Source organism: Vipera ursinii (genome assembly GCF_947247035.1).
Source record: "Vipera ursinii genome assembly, chromosome: 5".
NCBI classification, from domain to species: Eukaryota; Metazoa; Chordata; class Lepidosauria; order Squamata; family Viperidae; genus Vipera; species Vipera ursinii.
Genome location: NC_139518.1, coordinates 69,461,660 through 69,477,979, shown reverse-complemented (window position 1 = coordinate 69,477,979; position 16,320 = coordinate 69,461,660). Strand labels below are relative to the sequence as shown.

The 16,320-nt window shown below is 40.0% G+C and overlaps 1 protein-coding gene across 1 annotated transcript in view; it reads right to left on the bottom strand.

Annotated features, from left to right (window-relative positions):
- KNDC1 (kinase non-catalytic C-lobe domain containing 1) overlaps positions 1 to 16,320 on the bottom strand; it is a gene marked incomplete at its 5' end in the record, with an annotated part of 88,212 nt that overhangs the window by 6,660 nt on the left and 65,232 nt on the right. The window contains 9 exons of the mRNA XM_083363312.1: positions 1,960 to 2,110; positions 2,888 to 2,970; positions 7,149 to 7,310; positions 8,160 to 8,342; positions 8,538 to 8,685; positions 11,056 to 11,169; positions 12,529 to 12,749; positions 13,707 to 13,804; positions 13,899 to 13,992. Coding sequence (XP_083219438.1) covers positions 1,960 to 2,110; positions 2,888 to 2,970; positions 7,149 to 7,310; positions 8,160 to 8,342; positions 8,538 to 8,685; positions 11,056 to 11,169; positions 12,529 to 12,749; positions 13,707 to 13,804; positions 13,899 to 13,992 — 1,254 coding nt within the window. The remainder of the gene's footprint in view (positions 1 to 1,959; positions 2,111 to 2,887; positions 2,971 to 7,148; positions 7,311 to 8,159; positions 8,343 to 8,537; positions 8,686 to 11,055; positions 11,170 to 12,528; positions 12,750 to 13,706; positions 13,805 to 13,898; positions 13,993 to 16,320) is intronic.

Below are 16,320 nucleotides of genomic sequence, written 5' to 3'. Positions count from 1 at the left end.
CCTTGTTTGCTGTTCAGTGAACCTATATCATATTCGGTGGTGATTAAAGAACCTATCCAAAATTATACTGTGAGGCAATCTGTGTTAGTAAAAGGGAACAACCTTGGTGGAGCAGTGGGCTGATGCCTCCTTAAGTAACACCAGCTGCCTGAAATTAGTGCAGGTTTGAGTCCCACCAGGCTCAAGGTTGACTCAGCCTTCCATCCTTCCGAGGTAGGTAAAATGAGGACCCAGATTGTTGGGGGCAATTAAGCTGACTTTGTAATAATGCCGCTTGGGGTGTGTGTGAAAGCCCTAATAAGCAGGCATATACATAGAATGAAGGCTACTGCTAAGCTTGTAAGCCGCCCTGAGTCTTCGGAGAAGGGCGGGATATAAATGGAATTAAAATAAAAAATAAAAATAAAAATAAACAACAAGGATTTATGTCTACTTGAATGGGCAAGTTAAACAAAGCTTCAGCTATAGAGACAAAGTGCAAGCACCAGGTAGATCTCTCAAATGCTGGACCTGCCAACTCACTAGCAGGCAGATGACTTGTAGGAGAATGCCGGAACCAGCACAGTTGCAATGAACAGGTCAACAGAGTTCCACTTGCCCATTAGAGAAGGATAGATCTTTGCCCTTGTACTTCTCATAGTATAAAAACAAACCCGAAATGTTTAACTTCACCTCTGTGGCCTGGAAGGGATTTCAGGATGTTATCACTATAGGGGTGAAGGTAAACTTTTTTTTTTTAAATGTAGTTCAGAGATAACAAAAGATTTCTCTGACAGCAAAAGAGCCATGGTGGTGCAGTGGTTAGAATGCAGTATTGCAGGCTAACTCTGCTGACTGCCAGCAGTTTGATCCTGGCTCAAGGTTGACTCAGCCTTCCATCCTTCCGAGGTCATTAAAATGAGGACCCAGATTGTTGGGGGAAATATATACTGATTCTGCAAACCACTTAGAGAGGGCTGTAAAGCACTATGAAGTGGTATATCAGTCTAAATGCTATTGCTAATGCTATTGTGTTTCCCCCAAAATAAGACCTATGCCGAAAACAATCCCTAGCTTAATTTTTCCAGTACTCCCCAAATAAGCCCTAGTTTTGGGGCAAGGCACACATGTAAAAATCAAGTTAGGGGCTGAGGGTGGAGCTGCTCCACATGCCCTGCACCCACTTACTTTAGGACCACTGCAGCCAGGCCTCCCACAACCTGACACCTGTCACGCCACTGCCTGAGTTCTGCAGCCACTTGTGGCCACACACCAAGTAGCACCAATCATGCCACTGCTGCCGCTTGCATCAGGATTCCACAAGGCTCATTGTTCCAGTCACAATGCTCCCGCTGCTCGTGACTGGAGGCCATGAGACTCGTCGCGCTGATTGCGCCGCTGCCGCCACCCGCAGCACAAAGCCACAAGGCTCATCATGCTGACCACAAGCAGGCGCGATTGGCGCGATGAGCTTTGTGGCCTCACAGTGTCCAGCTGTGAGCAGTGGCGGTGCAATCGGTGCAACGAGCCTCATGGCTTCCTGCCGCAAGCGGCAGCAGCAGCATGATGAGCCTTGTGGCCTCCAGCTGCGAGCAGCGGCAGTGGGTCGATCGGCATGATAAGTCTTGCAGTGTCCTTCCGCGGCTGACAGCAGTGGTGTGATGCACCACGTGGCGTGCAGCTGCAAGAGGCCGCAGAAGAACTTGCACAGCGGTGCAATAGGTGTCGAAGCATGGGAGGCCTGGGTGCGGTGGTCCTAAGGTAAGCAGTTAAGACATCCCCCGAAAATAAGACCTGGTGCCTCTTTGGGGGGCAAAAAAAGATATAAGACCAAGTCTTATTTTCAGAAAACAGTGTTATGATCCTACGTTCTTCAGAGAAGAAATATGCATTAACCACATAAGTAAATAACAATAAAGAATCATGTGCACAGGCGCACACACACACACACACACCTATTCCTGAAATAGGAATACATACCTTAGAGCTGCAGCTGCTGACAATTTCAGCAGCAACCCAGGTACTGATGTTATCTGCGTATTTTAAAAGCTGCAGGAGGTAATCATCTTGGACACAGTTTTTCACAAAAAGGTTATAGGCTGGAGAAGATAGCAGTTCAGAGGAAGAAGCCCTGTAAAAGAAAAACAATTTACAACACTTACAGCTCAAGTCTAACTATGCAAAAGCTAACATAACTCATTGCAAGGAAAGCAATGAATTGGAATGTATTTATTTCCAACCTCAAGGGATATAAGGTCAAAGCTCAAAGACATGAGTAACCTAAATTTTCAGCAAAAACGTTATTCTCAGAATGTATCATAACTGGCAAGTACAAGGCTAGGAACAAAGTAAATGCCTTGGATAAATTATCCTCAAGTTATCCAGTCTTTGGTTTGCCTTCCTTAATAGCCCAGATGAGGCCAGGAATAAAACTAGACTTCTGAAATTGTTCCTGTCTCACATCATCTTATGTAGAACTAGATAAGTTTTTTTTATCATGAAACGCAACCTCAGAGATGTTGCAGTGAACTTGCAGGGACACCAAAGGATCTTTTAGTAGAAAAATATAGAGAACAGTTAGTGTGCTTGTTGAGAAGCCCCAGGGCAGCATGGTCCAGTTTGGGAATAGCTAGGTGCTTCCTTAACTGAGAAAGTCTGGGAACATCTGCCTTAGAGGTAAACTTGTTCAGATGGTTCTGATTAAATGCACTGTCTTCTATTCTGCCATTTTAATCCATCTAAGAAAGGAAAAGCATCAAAGGGTTTCTGCAGAGTCACCACATATCGACAGAAGGAGCTACTAAATGACGGCTCTAGCCCGTAATTAAAGCTAAGCAGAAGCTAAATACTCTGGCATGTCAGCAGTTTCCCACTTTCATCAGTAGGGTTGGCTAAATAGCAAACTTACTTTGGGAGAAGCACAGTTTTATCGTTGACCCTGAGCATTCTTGAATTCAGAAAATGCACTGGATGACATTTGTGGAACATTTCCTAAACAGACGAAAGAAAATCGCTATGTATTATAGATATATTCTATTTTGCACAGCTCCATCGTTGGGTTTTCCCATCCGAAATCACGTAGTCTCTTTGGAAATGACCTCCCCCCCCAAAAAAACACCAATTACACCAATAAAACAAGGAGCATCAGTGGTATTTCTTTACATTCCATCCATGTCTCTTGTCAACGCTGCTAACATCGGATGTTTTTGCTCCGAAAAGCATATGGAGATGCAACCATTTTCCTTCCTATGTTTTACTCTTAGAATTAGAGTTAGAATTAGATGATACTGGGGTGGGGGGGTGGGGAGGAGGAACGTGCATGGGAGTTTAGTTAGACATAACAATACAGTAACTAGTGTGTGAACCAAGGTTAATGAAATAAGAGATGATAAGAATTGGCGGGTTGGAGAACTGGAAGGAAAGCCTGCACTTCAAACTAATTGGAGAATGTGATTTATGACTGTTAACTAGAGGGGGGAATTGTGCTTTGATACTATGTGCTCAGGGGAGGGGAATTCAGATTTTGGCTTTGACTACGTAAGTGCCGATGTTATGCTTCTCGAATAAAGATTCTTTAAGGTAAACAATGCCTCAAAGCTCTTTGAAGAGTTTCATCTGTCGGAACCATGACATCTCTCTCATTAAAAGCCTTTCTACAAGACGATCACAGCAATTTTAGTCCAAAAGAACTAATCCTGATCCCAACTGAAATGCATCCTTAGCAGCTTCATTCTATATAAATAATGTGAGTCACTGATAGAAGTGAGCATCTGGTCAATTTTCTTTCAGCTTTGAAACTATGCAGGCTCAGATCTAACGAATGCTTAGATGGGAGACCATCAGAAACTACCAGAGCTTCTAGCTCAGGGGTCTTCAGACTTGGTCCTTTTATGACTTGTGGACTTCAACTCCCAGAATTCCTCAGCCAGGCATGCTGGCAAAGGAATTCTGGGAGTTTTTTTATTATTTTAATTCCATTTATATCCCGCCCTTCTCCGAAGACTCAGGGCGGCTTACAAGCTTAGCAGTAGCCTTCATTCTATGTATATGCCTGCTTATTAGGGCTTTCACACACACCCCAGCAGCATTATTACAAAGTCAGCTTAATTGCCCCCAACAATCTGGGTCCTCATTTTACCTACCTCAGAAGGATGGAAGGCTGAGTCAACCTTGAGCCTGGTGGGAGGCGAACCTGCACTAATTGCAGGCAGCTGGTGTAACTTAAGGAGGCATTAGCCTACTGCTCCACCAAGGCTCAATAGTTGAAGTCCACAAGTCATAAAAGGGCCAAGCTTGAAGACCCCTGAGCTAGCTAGATTGGAAAGTAACAAGCTAACAAACCCCCAAAAAGGAATGGTAAACAACCCCTTTCTGGTTGCCAAAGAAAACATAGTGAATCTGTCCATTTAGTCTACAGAAGTCAAATGGAGATTGAATTGCTGTTCGTATCTTTCAAGTCCAATATAAGTTTCTTACAGATGTGCTATTCCTCTTTTAAGGGATTAGGGAATATTGTTTTTCATAAGGTATTGTAACAATACCTTATGAAGCCCAGGTATGACTGAAAAGTTGTTTGCTATATAGTAAGGGAATGTGGTCACTGAATACATGATAGCAGTGTTCCAATATCTCAGGGGCTGCCACAAAGAAGAGGGAGCCAAGCTATTCTCCAAAGCACCTGAAGGCAGGACAAGAAGCAACGGATGGAAACTAGTCAAGGAGAGAAGCAACCTAGAACTAAGGAGAAACTTTCTGACAGTTAGAACAATTAACCAGTGGAACAACCTGCCTCCAGAAGCTCTGAATGCTCCAACACTGGAAGTTTTTAAGAAGAGACTGGACAGCCATTTGCCTGAAATGGTATAGGGTTTCCTGCCTGAGCAGGGGGTTGGACTAGATGACCTCCAAGGTCCCTTCCAACTTATTATTATTATTAAAGTTACTAGGGGGAATTGCAGTGTATAGCAATGGGTGTGGCCAGAGACCTGAAAGTGCATTATCTTATAACTTGAAATTCAGGAATTTTACTCTAGCAATATATTTATTGTACACATTTATAGTAGAATATGCTGCACCAAACAATTTCTTTCCCAAACAAATAGAACTTTTCCTAAAGTTCAACAAACCTGAACTTTTTATGCCACCCAACGTTCACTTTCCAATGAGATGGATGGGCATATAAATTTAGTTAATAAATCAGTTGATTTGGGGAAGAAATTTGTGCTGAAGATGGTTAAGGCTATAATTTCAATTATATTGAAGGTTTTTTTTAATAAGCAGAAATCTTTTTTTTTAACCATCATTTAGTTCTGGAATGCCATTATCCCCAAGATGTCTCTCATACTGATGTCCAGACTGAAAAATGTCCCCCTCCATGCAGGGTAACATTAAAATAGCACAAAGGTTAGGGTGGTCCTAAGATGTGGACGGAGTCTAAATGTTCCCTCTTTGGACAGAAGTTTCTCAATTTGTTCTAGTCTGACTCCTGGCTAAGGGTCACTGTCATCTCATGGTCATTAAGAGAAGAAAAAGAAACTTTTTAATACTATGATGAGTGTTTAGAATTCCTCCTAGTAATCAGGTCAGTGTTGCTACAGAGGTTTTCTTTGCAATAACTGAAAAAAGCCCCCCCCCCATATTTTTTTTACTATCATACTATCTAGAGCAGGGGTCTTCAAACTTGGTCCTTTTATGACTTGTGGACTTCAACTCCCAAAATTCCTCAGCCAGGCACACTGGCTGAGGAATTCTGGGAGTTGAAGTCCATAAGTCATAAAAGGGCCAAGTTTGAAGACCCCTGATCTAGAGTGTCTTCTGCTATATTCTTATTTTAATTCTATAGTGTAAAGAGCCAGAAAAGGAAGGAGAGAAAGCAGTGATAGAGCTAAACTTTGTAGGTATTCGTCTGATGGGATAAGTCGACACCATACCACACACAACAAATTTTATTCAGAACAGGCAAGTTGTTAGTTGTTAAAGCCATTAGAAAGTTTTCAAGTACAAGAACTGGGCTTTCAAATATTTAACAAACCTATATGCTCCTAATCATAATTGACTCACTACATTACCACCAGATCAAAATAAACAGCAATGAATAAATTGCCACACTAATTAATTTCCCATTATTAATACTCAACATTATAATAATTATAAATTTAACATTATTCCATTAACAAATGAAATCCAGTTCGGGATGGTGCTTAGTCAGTCCCCAAATTGCCTTAGATTATTCTAATTGACAGCAGTATTGCTACTATTACAAAGATTTTTTAAAAATACCACCTAGGAACTCCTCGACCAGTATTTCTCAACATTGGCAATATTAAGGCTGGCAGACTTCAACTGCCAGAATTCTCCAGCCAGCCATGTTGGCTGGGGAATTCTGGGGGTTGAAGTCTGCCTGCCTTAATATTGCCAATGTTGAGAAACTGTTCTAGATCCTTGAGTTTCACATTGTTTGTTGTGATGGAGAGATTTTTTTTATATCTATTTCCTGATACAAGATTCGTCATTCAGAGGCAAAGCACTACAACAGGGGTAAGCAGAATAGTGCCCACTGGCTCCCTGCTCTGACTTAAACAAAAATTTTCCAAAAAAAAAAAGAATTAAATAGGAGGTTGGCATTTTGCAAAGAGAAAGTATCGGCATTTAGCATCCTTTTAGAGCAATTTCTCTGGACCCCACAAAGGGCTATTTTGGCTTCTGCTAAATGCTTCTTGATACCAACATGATTATTTGGGGGGGGGCACTTCTGAATTTTACTCAGGACACTTACTCTTTTTACTGATTGAAAGCTAGAAATTCAAAATACATAATTCTAAATAATGTCTTTCAGTTGGAATGAAAACTGGTACGATTTGTCCGGTAACAATGCTCTAGCTTGCCTACAAATTTCAGCACATTCTGGAGAAAAATAATAGAATTTATAGTAATTTATATGTGATGAAGAGGTTTGTCTCCTGGGGTCAGTGAGTCAACTCTGACAACCTCTAAGGCAAGCCAGCAGAGATTAAGCTATTGAGATGGTTTTAGTTTGGTTTTTCAAAATGGATTTAGTGCTTTCTCCACATTCTGAATATATTGTTATATATATAAACCTGGAGTGTTACAACATAGCAATATTTAAAGAGTATAATGCTAAAATCATGGTGACAGAAAATCCATTTTACCTGTTCTAATAATGTCAGCTGACAACAAAGTTGTTGTGCAGTATATTCAGTTAAGAAATATGGAGCCTCAGCTATTTTGAGGCAGAAGCCAGATAATTCTTCTGTTGCGGGTCTATAACACAACTGGGATTCAGCGCCTTTTGAGAGTCTCCGGCTAAGACGCTGTTTGAGAAGGACAAGAGTCATTAGCTACATCTTTCACAGGCAAAATTGAAACCAGTCTTACATAAGATAAATAATTTAATATTGTATCAAATATTATATACAACTATACATAATTATATACAACTATACGGGTAAGAGTCTTAGATTTTCTTCACGTAATAATTCCTCATAATTTTCTTAATTTCAATACTAATTTATTCAACAGCAGAAGAGATTCTACAAATATGACCAAACAGGAACCCCTTTGAGAAATTTATTTTTTCTAGATTTTATTTATTTATTTATTTATTTAATTTAATTTAATTTAATTTATTTATTTCTCTCTCTCCCGTCTTTGTTATTTTTATAAATAACTCAAGGCAGCAGTGAACATATCCAGCACGCCTTCTTCCTCCTATTTTCCCCACAACAACAAACCTGTGAGGTGGGTTGGGCTGAGAGAAAGTGACTAGCCCAAAGTCACCCACCTGGCGTTCAGCGTGACAACAGGACTTGAACTCACAGTCTCCTGTTTTCTAGCCTGGCGCCTTAACTATTAGATTTATGAAAATAAATCATACATCTCAATTATTTCATGCAATTAACTGTTCTTTGGTTCTGTCTATAGCTAAGAAGGGAGATTAGAAGATGCGACCCGTGGAGGGTTCCTTTTCATAGCATCCGATAGAACTTCTATATCCACTCAAAATCAAGATTCACCTCTTAATTTAGATGTAAACCTTCCATGATAACTTAGCTAAGGCACTCTTTCAAACAGCAGTCCTAAATGAGGCTAGTAAGCATGGTAAGGAAGAATAAAAATGGATATTATCATATATGAATATAAAGCAAAATTAGGGAAATTACCTTTTGTAAAACATTTCCTGAATCTCTTTTGCATGAAAAACGTAGCGATCGTGTTTCACGCATCTCCATCTCTTGTTCCCATACTTCCATCTTGCAGAACTGAGAAACATTTCTCTCTTTTTTACCAGCAATGTTATTAAGTAATGACAGCAATTGTCTGCCACAACCGTTGAGTGGAACTACCTGCAAAAACGGTCCACGGTTACATTCTTTTGCTTCAAACTGTGTCTTAACCTACCTGAAATAAATTTTATTTCCATTCCCCCCCCATTCTCAAACAATTATATTTAGAATAAAGTACTGGAATATTACATGCAGTAATTTAGAGGTGATTTAGAAGACATTTATATCAGGTTTTCTGTCAAAGCAGTTAATTACCTGAGAAATGATAAAGTCTTTTAACATTCGCATGAAATTAGGGTTTATGCTAAAGTCTACGGTATAACAGTCTTCGATCCAAGCTTGAAGAATGGAGAAACTACGGTGGTATATTTTGCTGAACAATGAACAAGATTCTGGGCTGGAGCTAAGAAAATTTAAAAAAAATGAACAGGTGTTTTCACGCTGGCATAAGCATTCAAAAAGATTGTCTTTCAACTTACTACATAATAAAAATATAATTTTTAAAATCAAGAAAACTTGAAATACGATTATAGATTTTAACCTAAGGAAGAATGTCCAATCAGTGAAAGAATTGACCAAACTTAAACTGATGCCCTTGGGAATTTCTTCAGATCCTCTATCTCCGGTCTAAAAATGCACCAGTAACCATTTTGGCCATTTTAGGTATTGACTGGAATAGAGATCACTTTCTGAACTGCTTGTTAAGTCTTACGCAGCTCCTTTTAAACATGGCTTTAGTGTTGCTTTGAAAGAACTCTACAGTTTAAAATGTCCTACTAGTGCCGAGCCCAGAGTCTATCCATTTCAACCATTAAAGAGAACTAGGTTCTACTGGTCTGTGTTGGTGGCTCTGATATCACTGGGGGAATTACGTTCGTCAGTGAGAGGTTTCGTGGGGCTCCTATTTTCACAGTTTTTGTTACCTGAAATAGAGAAAGTGACTCTATTTTGCTTGCTTCATTCTGGCTCCCTATGTAGGAGATGACCCATCATCAGTCATGAGTCCCTATGGGCCCACAAGAGATCAAAGTCCAGCCCACCTTGAATTCATTTCTTAACTCCCGTTAATTTCCCTTGACCGTTAGTGGTTCAGATTCTTATTGAGAGTTTAAGCTTGCAATAAATCCTTATATTCATTTGAACTGCCTGAATCTCCTGACTTCCCCGGCGCTTGACATCATGGCCACATACAGACTATTCCTAGGTGACGCTGGGCTTAGGGCCAGGACTGCCATTCCTTAGCAGCATTAATTAAGGACGGAGCTCATTCCCTACTGATCACTCCCTACTTCCCTTTGCTACCCTCTTCTTCCAATCTCTCAACTGGGTTTTTATGCTCCTTTGGAAGAGTGCTAAACTTATGTTTAAAAATAGGCATGGCACTATTCCAAAAAGACCGTTAAACCTATTTCATTCAACTAATCGGTCACAGGTAGCTAAATACAGGCAGTCCTTACCTTAAAGGTAAAGGTTCCCCCGCACGTGCGTGCTAGTCGTTTCCGACTCTAGGGGCCGGTGCTCATCTCCGTTTCAAAGCCGAAGAGCCAGCGCTTGTCCGAGGATGTCTCCGTGGTCATGTGGCCGGCATGACTAGACGCCAAAGGCGCACGGAGCGCTGTTACCTTCCCACCGTGGTGGTCCCTATTTTTCTACTTGCATTTTTACGTGCTTTCGAACTGCTAGGTTGGCAGAAGCTGGGACGAGTAACAGGCGCTCACTCTGCTACGCGGCACTCGGGATTCGACCCGCCAAACTGCCGACCATCTGATCGACAAGCTCAGCGTCCTAACCCACTGAGCCACCGCGTCCTTACCTTACCTTAATTTAGCCCCATATTTTTGTTGCTAAGTGAGAAATTTGTTCTGCCCCATTTTACGACATTTCTCGCCGTGTTTGCTCAGTGAATCGCCGCAGTCGCTAAATTAGTAATACGATTCTTAAGTCAATCTGGCTTCCCCATTGACTTTGCTTCTCAGAAGGTTGCAAAGAGCGACCTTCTGGGCACTGAAACCATCATAAATGTGAGTCAGTTGCAAAGCATCCGATTTTTTGATCACCTGACCATGGGGTTGCTGCAAAGGTCATAAGTGTAAAAAAATGGCCGTTGCTTAGTTTTTCCAGTGCTGTTGTAACTTCGGACTGTCACTAAAAAAACTGTTGTAAGTCGAGGACTACCTGTAGTCCTTTCCAAGCAGCTGTCAGCAATCACCCGATCCTTTCCGTGTTAGAGAGATATTTGGGGTAAGAGGAAATGAAGGTAAGAAAATCTGCCAATCACTTTCCTTACTTTGTTCTGCGTTGAAACTTTAAGGATGGCACAATTGCTAATTTTGTTATGGTGACAAGAAAAAGGCTTGGTAACGCAGGTGGGAAATCTAAAGGTGGCAAAAACTTCCAATTGGCACAAGAACTATTTATTTATTATTAATTTATTTTGGGGACTTATATGCCGCCCTATCTCCCGAAGTACTCAGGGTGGCTAACAACAATAAAACACAATAATACAAATGTTAAAAAAGATTAAACTAACAAGCCCCAATGATAAAATGATAAAATATTAAAAATATTCTATTTAAAAATCCCTATCGTCAGTCCAGGTCAGCCTGATGGAAGAGAAATGTTTTAAGGCCACGACTAGCTTATTCGGTTATGTCCTTTGACTACAAATTAAGCAATTCTTCCTAATTATGAAAAGGCACTTAATAATGAAGGCCACTTAAAATACTAGTGACTTCAAATGTACCTGATTTCAATGGGATTTTCATTTACTTACCCGGGCAAGGTAATTCTGATTCTATCAAGAAGAAATTGCAAAAGTTCCTCTTGTGAGCAGAAGTAGCGAAAAGTGAATAGAAACTGTTGAACATAGCCTTTTAAAAATGCATCTCTGAAGAATACAAAGGAAAACAATGAAGCAAGCTAAAATATGCTTTACTGGACTCAAGAATAACAGAAAAAATAGGAAGCAAAAGGAAATTATTCAATTAGCTATCACTTAATATCACAATTTCTCTTTTTGTTGTTCTCTCCGAAATAGTTTTGTTAAATGCGTGCTACCAAGGAACACATTTTTGACATTACTGTGAGCCAAAAACACTTTTAAGCTGAAGTCTGCAAATTTGAAAAATCAATTTTGTTTCTAAAAGCCGCAGAATTAAGCACTCACCTAAGAAGTGGACAAAGCTACTGCAATTTCAGTTGGTCTGGATGCTTAAAAGTGTAGTAAGAAAAGGCTTACTACATTTTAAAGTTAAGAAATAACCATTTATCTTGCTTTTCTAAGCTTTTACATGACAGGGGCATTTTTCGCAGGACTCTAGGCCAACGTGAGAAAAAACAAATCAGCAGTCTTCTTGTCCCCTGCCCTCCCCCATGGCTACATTTTTTAAAGGTTTGCAATTCTAGAATTCTAGCCTAGTAATCATTCTTTTCTTCTTTTCTTTCTGCAAACTATCCAGTGGGATGGTCACTGAAATATGTTTGGCAGTTATTCCTCTTTTCTAGACTAAATTCTCACACAAATAACTGATTCCAGGTAGTCCTCGACTTACGACGACAATTGGGACCACAATTTCGGTTGCTTAAGCAAGGCAATTGTTAAATGGCTCGTGCCCGATATTAGGATCTTTGCCATGGTTGACAAGCAAATAAACTGCAGTTGTTAAGTGATCATGCAGTCATTAAACCAATCCAACTTCCCCTGTTAATTTTACTTTATCACATGACAGGAGTGACGCTGCAGTGGTTGTAAGTGCAAGGACTGATTCCAAGTTTCATTTTTTTCAGCGGCATCGTAACTTTGAGCAGTCGCTAAATGAATGGTTGTAAATTGAGGACTACCGGTATATTCAGGAGACCAGTTGTGCTTTTATTTACAGTGCATAATGTCCTATTAATTGGAGATAAGTAAAACAAAAGAACTTGAAGATTTTTGATCCCAGCTCCAAAATGAATGAAAATCATTTCCCTCCATTACTGAAAAATGAAGGAAAAAAGATCGCGTAAACTAAAACATCTTTTAATTGTACATGAAATTTCTCCATGTAGCCACTCAACGAGCATCATATTTCCACAGATAGGAAAACTGGAGAAGTCCTATAAAGCTGCTGTACCTAATCAAGTGACACCGAGCTACAGTAGATGGACCAATATCACATTTTCTAGGGAAAACCTGAAGTGGCCTTAAGGTTGGAACTGATAACGCAGTTTTATTGTACCATAATCTCTAGTGCAAAAGAGGCTGTACCTGGAATACAGATATGCCATTAATGCAAGTGGAGTTCCGGCTTGAAGACTTCTTGGGCAATTCTGACTGTCATTATGCTGAATTTCACTTGGGGTTTTGCTTATATGATAAAAAAGTAACATGCCATCTAAGGCACTGATGTCCGATGGTTCGTTTCTTCCCATATTAACCACTGTAAGAAAGTTGCATGGCTCAACGCCCCATTTTTCTGCATTCAGAATCTGCAGCAAAACGAGACAAGAAAGAAACAGAAAAAATACAGAGGGAAAAAAAATGCTTCCAAAAGATGTGGGGTAACAAGGGGGGAGAAAATGCAGTACTAAGGGTGTGTTGGAGGTTTTTTGTTTTTTGTCTTCAAGTCAGTTTTTGATTCCTGGACTAGGACTATTTCTAAAATGGGTAGGGATATGCAGCAGAAAACAAGAGTCATTACCTTAATAGGATTGTTGAATGTATTTATTTTTGAATAATGTATTGAATAATGTATTAGTTTTTGAATAATTTTTTTTACTGAATGATGCCCTATGGCAGGGGTGTCAAACTCAATTTCATTGAGGGCCGCATCAGCATTGCAGTTGCCCTCAGGGGGCCGGGTGGGTGTGGCCTGGGTGGGTGTGGCCTACTGGGTGGGCGTGGCTAAAGTGGGTGTGGCCTACTGGGTGGGCATGGCCAGCTCTACATGGTTCGCATCAAGGGTGCGTACGGGGGCCTGGGCAGGAGTGGGACAGATCTGAGGGTCTCTGGCAGAAGGAGGGTCTCTGGGCCAGGGCCAAGGCGGTGGGGGCCATTCCCTCACTATTTCCAGGATGGCTTCGCGGGCCACATGAAACCACTTCGTGGGCCGGATCTGGCCCCCGGGCCTTGTGTTTGACACGTCTGCCCTATGGCATGGCAAAACTGCTTCCCATGCAAAACCCTGGACGACATCACCACCCTGGCCATACCCACCCGGCCCCCTGAGGGCAACCGCAATGCTGATGCGGCCCTCAATGAAATTGAGTTTGACACCCCTGGTGTAGGTGATGAAGAATCCAACTTTGCAGCTTTAGCTAAATGGAGCAATTATGTTGGACAAGTGCAGTTGTCACCTGAATAGTATGTCAATGCATGGAAGCCTAGATGTTCACTGATATAGAATTAGATGTCCACACCCAATTTTTGAAAACTCACATAGTTACCTGGAGATACTTCTTCACAAGTTCAAGAAACTGTATCTTTGATTTCATTTCTTCTATCTGTCTCTCCAGCTTTGGCAACAAAGCTTTTATTTCTCCACCTCAAGATTTGAAAAGTGCAATCAGGACCACGTTGCATCAGCACAGATGAACAATTGCTATAAGACAGTGGTTAAATTCATTTCACAAATATACCTTTGCTGCTTCTCTCTTTATACAACAGCCTCTGGTGGAAGGTTATGGTCTTTCTGTAATTTTTTGTCTCGATCATTATCAGCTGGTCAAGTTCCTGGTGGAAGAGGCAGAACAAAATGAAAGTGATGCCATTTCTCTGCGGACTTCTGAGTAGCGTAAGGATCAATTTAAGAACACGTTCATCAAAATATTTAGTAGTGCTTCTTGCCATGGTGGTGCAGTGGTTAGAATGTAGTATTGCAAGCAAACTCTGCCCACAATCTAGAGTTCGATCCTGACAGGGTTCAAGGTTGACTCAGCCTTCCATCCTTCCAAGATCGGTAAAATGAGGACCCAATATGCTGACTCTGTAAACCGCTTAGAGAAGGCTGTAAAGCATTGTGAAATGATATATAAGTCTAAGTGCTATTGGTATTGCTGTGCTTCATATTAGATCTTCCCAGTTCCTAGCCAATCCCTCTGATACCTAAACTTGGATATCATTTATGATTTGCTCCAAGTGAAGATAAGATCCTCCACATTCTGTTTCAGTAAGCTCTAGAGCATGGGTGTCCAATCTTTTGGTTTGCCTGGGCTGCTCTGAGTGAAGAGGAATTGCTTTATAATATAGTGTCACATTACTAGCTGTCCAGGACTGTATGTGGCCTATGAGCTGTGGGTTGGACACGCCTGTTCTAAATCATATCCAGTGCAACATGTGAAAGGGAAAATAGAAGCTATAACCAGTCATAATATATTGTATCTCAACAGTTTCTTATAAGCCCTCCAACATCTGACCATTCTGTCCGAAGAAACAAATAGTTAAGCTGGTAAGTCAGATTTATTTTAGCCTATCTCTGCATTTTATGTGAAATACTTAACAAATACATATGTAAATGGAATGTTAATATGTTAATATTTCTTCACCAAGATTATTTAACAATTCAGTTAAGTTCACCTTCAGATACTGAGAAACTGTCAGAATATTTTCACTGCCTTGACAGGAAAATCAGCAGGTAAATAAAAATATCTATAAAGATATTGAGACAATCAGGGGCTAGTCAAATGGCTCAACATCTTCTTTGTGTTATTAAAATAATTTATATCCCAGTTTTCTATTACGAGATATACAAACTGACTTATCACATAAAAAAAACATATTTTACTTCTTGTTTTCCAGAGTGCATTTTGCCTAAAGTACAAGATTGGTTACTAATTTTTTCTCCTCTTTAAAAACTTTACAAGCATAATAAAAATTCTGAGAGTTCCTTAAGAATGAATTTATATTCCATATAAATATTAACTAGCCCTACTGAAGTTCCTACAATCATTCTAGCCAAGGGCCTTGTAAATATTTGATTGGGAGAGTCAATTCAATCAGCTCAAGTGAACCTCTAAATCAAATATGTTTTCTAAATTGAAAATAAATTCAGAATGCCCTTCAGTGGATTAGAAATGTTTGGATACTCTTGTGCATGAACAAAAAAAAATGGTTTTTCCTCTTGTAGAAATATGAATAAAATCTACCTTATTTGACAATCTGATTGGAATTTCTGAACAAAAAATCAGTTCAACACTCCAAATCAATTCAAGGTGACATCAAACTGACGATTTGAATCTGATTTTATTTGATTTACACAGCCCTATTCAAAAATACATTTATCCCACTGCAACAAAGATTTGCATGTAAGACAATATGAATATACACAAGGAAATACTTCCAATCCCTTTTAAAGATTTATCTGAGATGGCAAAATATGTATTTTCTTTTGGGATCACCAATTAATTGAAATAAACAAGAAGTCCATTGCAATTATAGTTTCTCTTTTAGTAAGTACAGTACCAGCTTTTGACAGCAGCAGGAGGAGGAGGAGGAGGAGGAGGAGGAGGAGGAGGAGGAGGAGGAGGAGAAGGAGAAGGAGAAGGAGAAGGAGAAGGAGAAGGAGAAGAAGAAGAAGAAGAAGAAGAAGAAGAAGAAGAAGAAGAAGAAGAAGAAGAAGAAGAAGAAGAAGAAGAAGAAGAAGAAGAAGTATTTTCATTATTTTCAGAAGCAACAAAGCATTGGATTCTTGAAGATTCATTATTTACAACTATAGATGCTTATTTGCATATTGAAAAATATTTAGTAAAAGTAATAATAGGAATGCAGTGACCCAAAGCCAGAGAGTTTCCCTTTGTGTTAGGAAAAAATCCTTAAGTACAGTTGAACATATGTTTTTAATCTGTTGAAATAAAAGCCATCTCTTGCCTGCCTTACAAACCTCTTCCCGAATCTTGAGGGTTACATTGGTAATTTCTCTGATAAGAGCACCACATGGCAAGTGAATTGGTTTAATCTGTATACTACTAAAACTCTCCTTCCTGTACCCTTTAACTGGGCAAAAGAGTGCATCATGCAGCAAGAATTTCTGAACCAAGGTACCTCAAATGGGCTAACTTACAG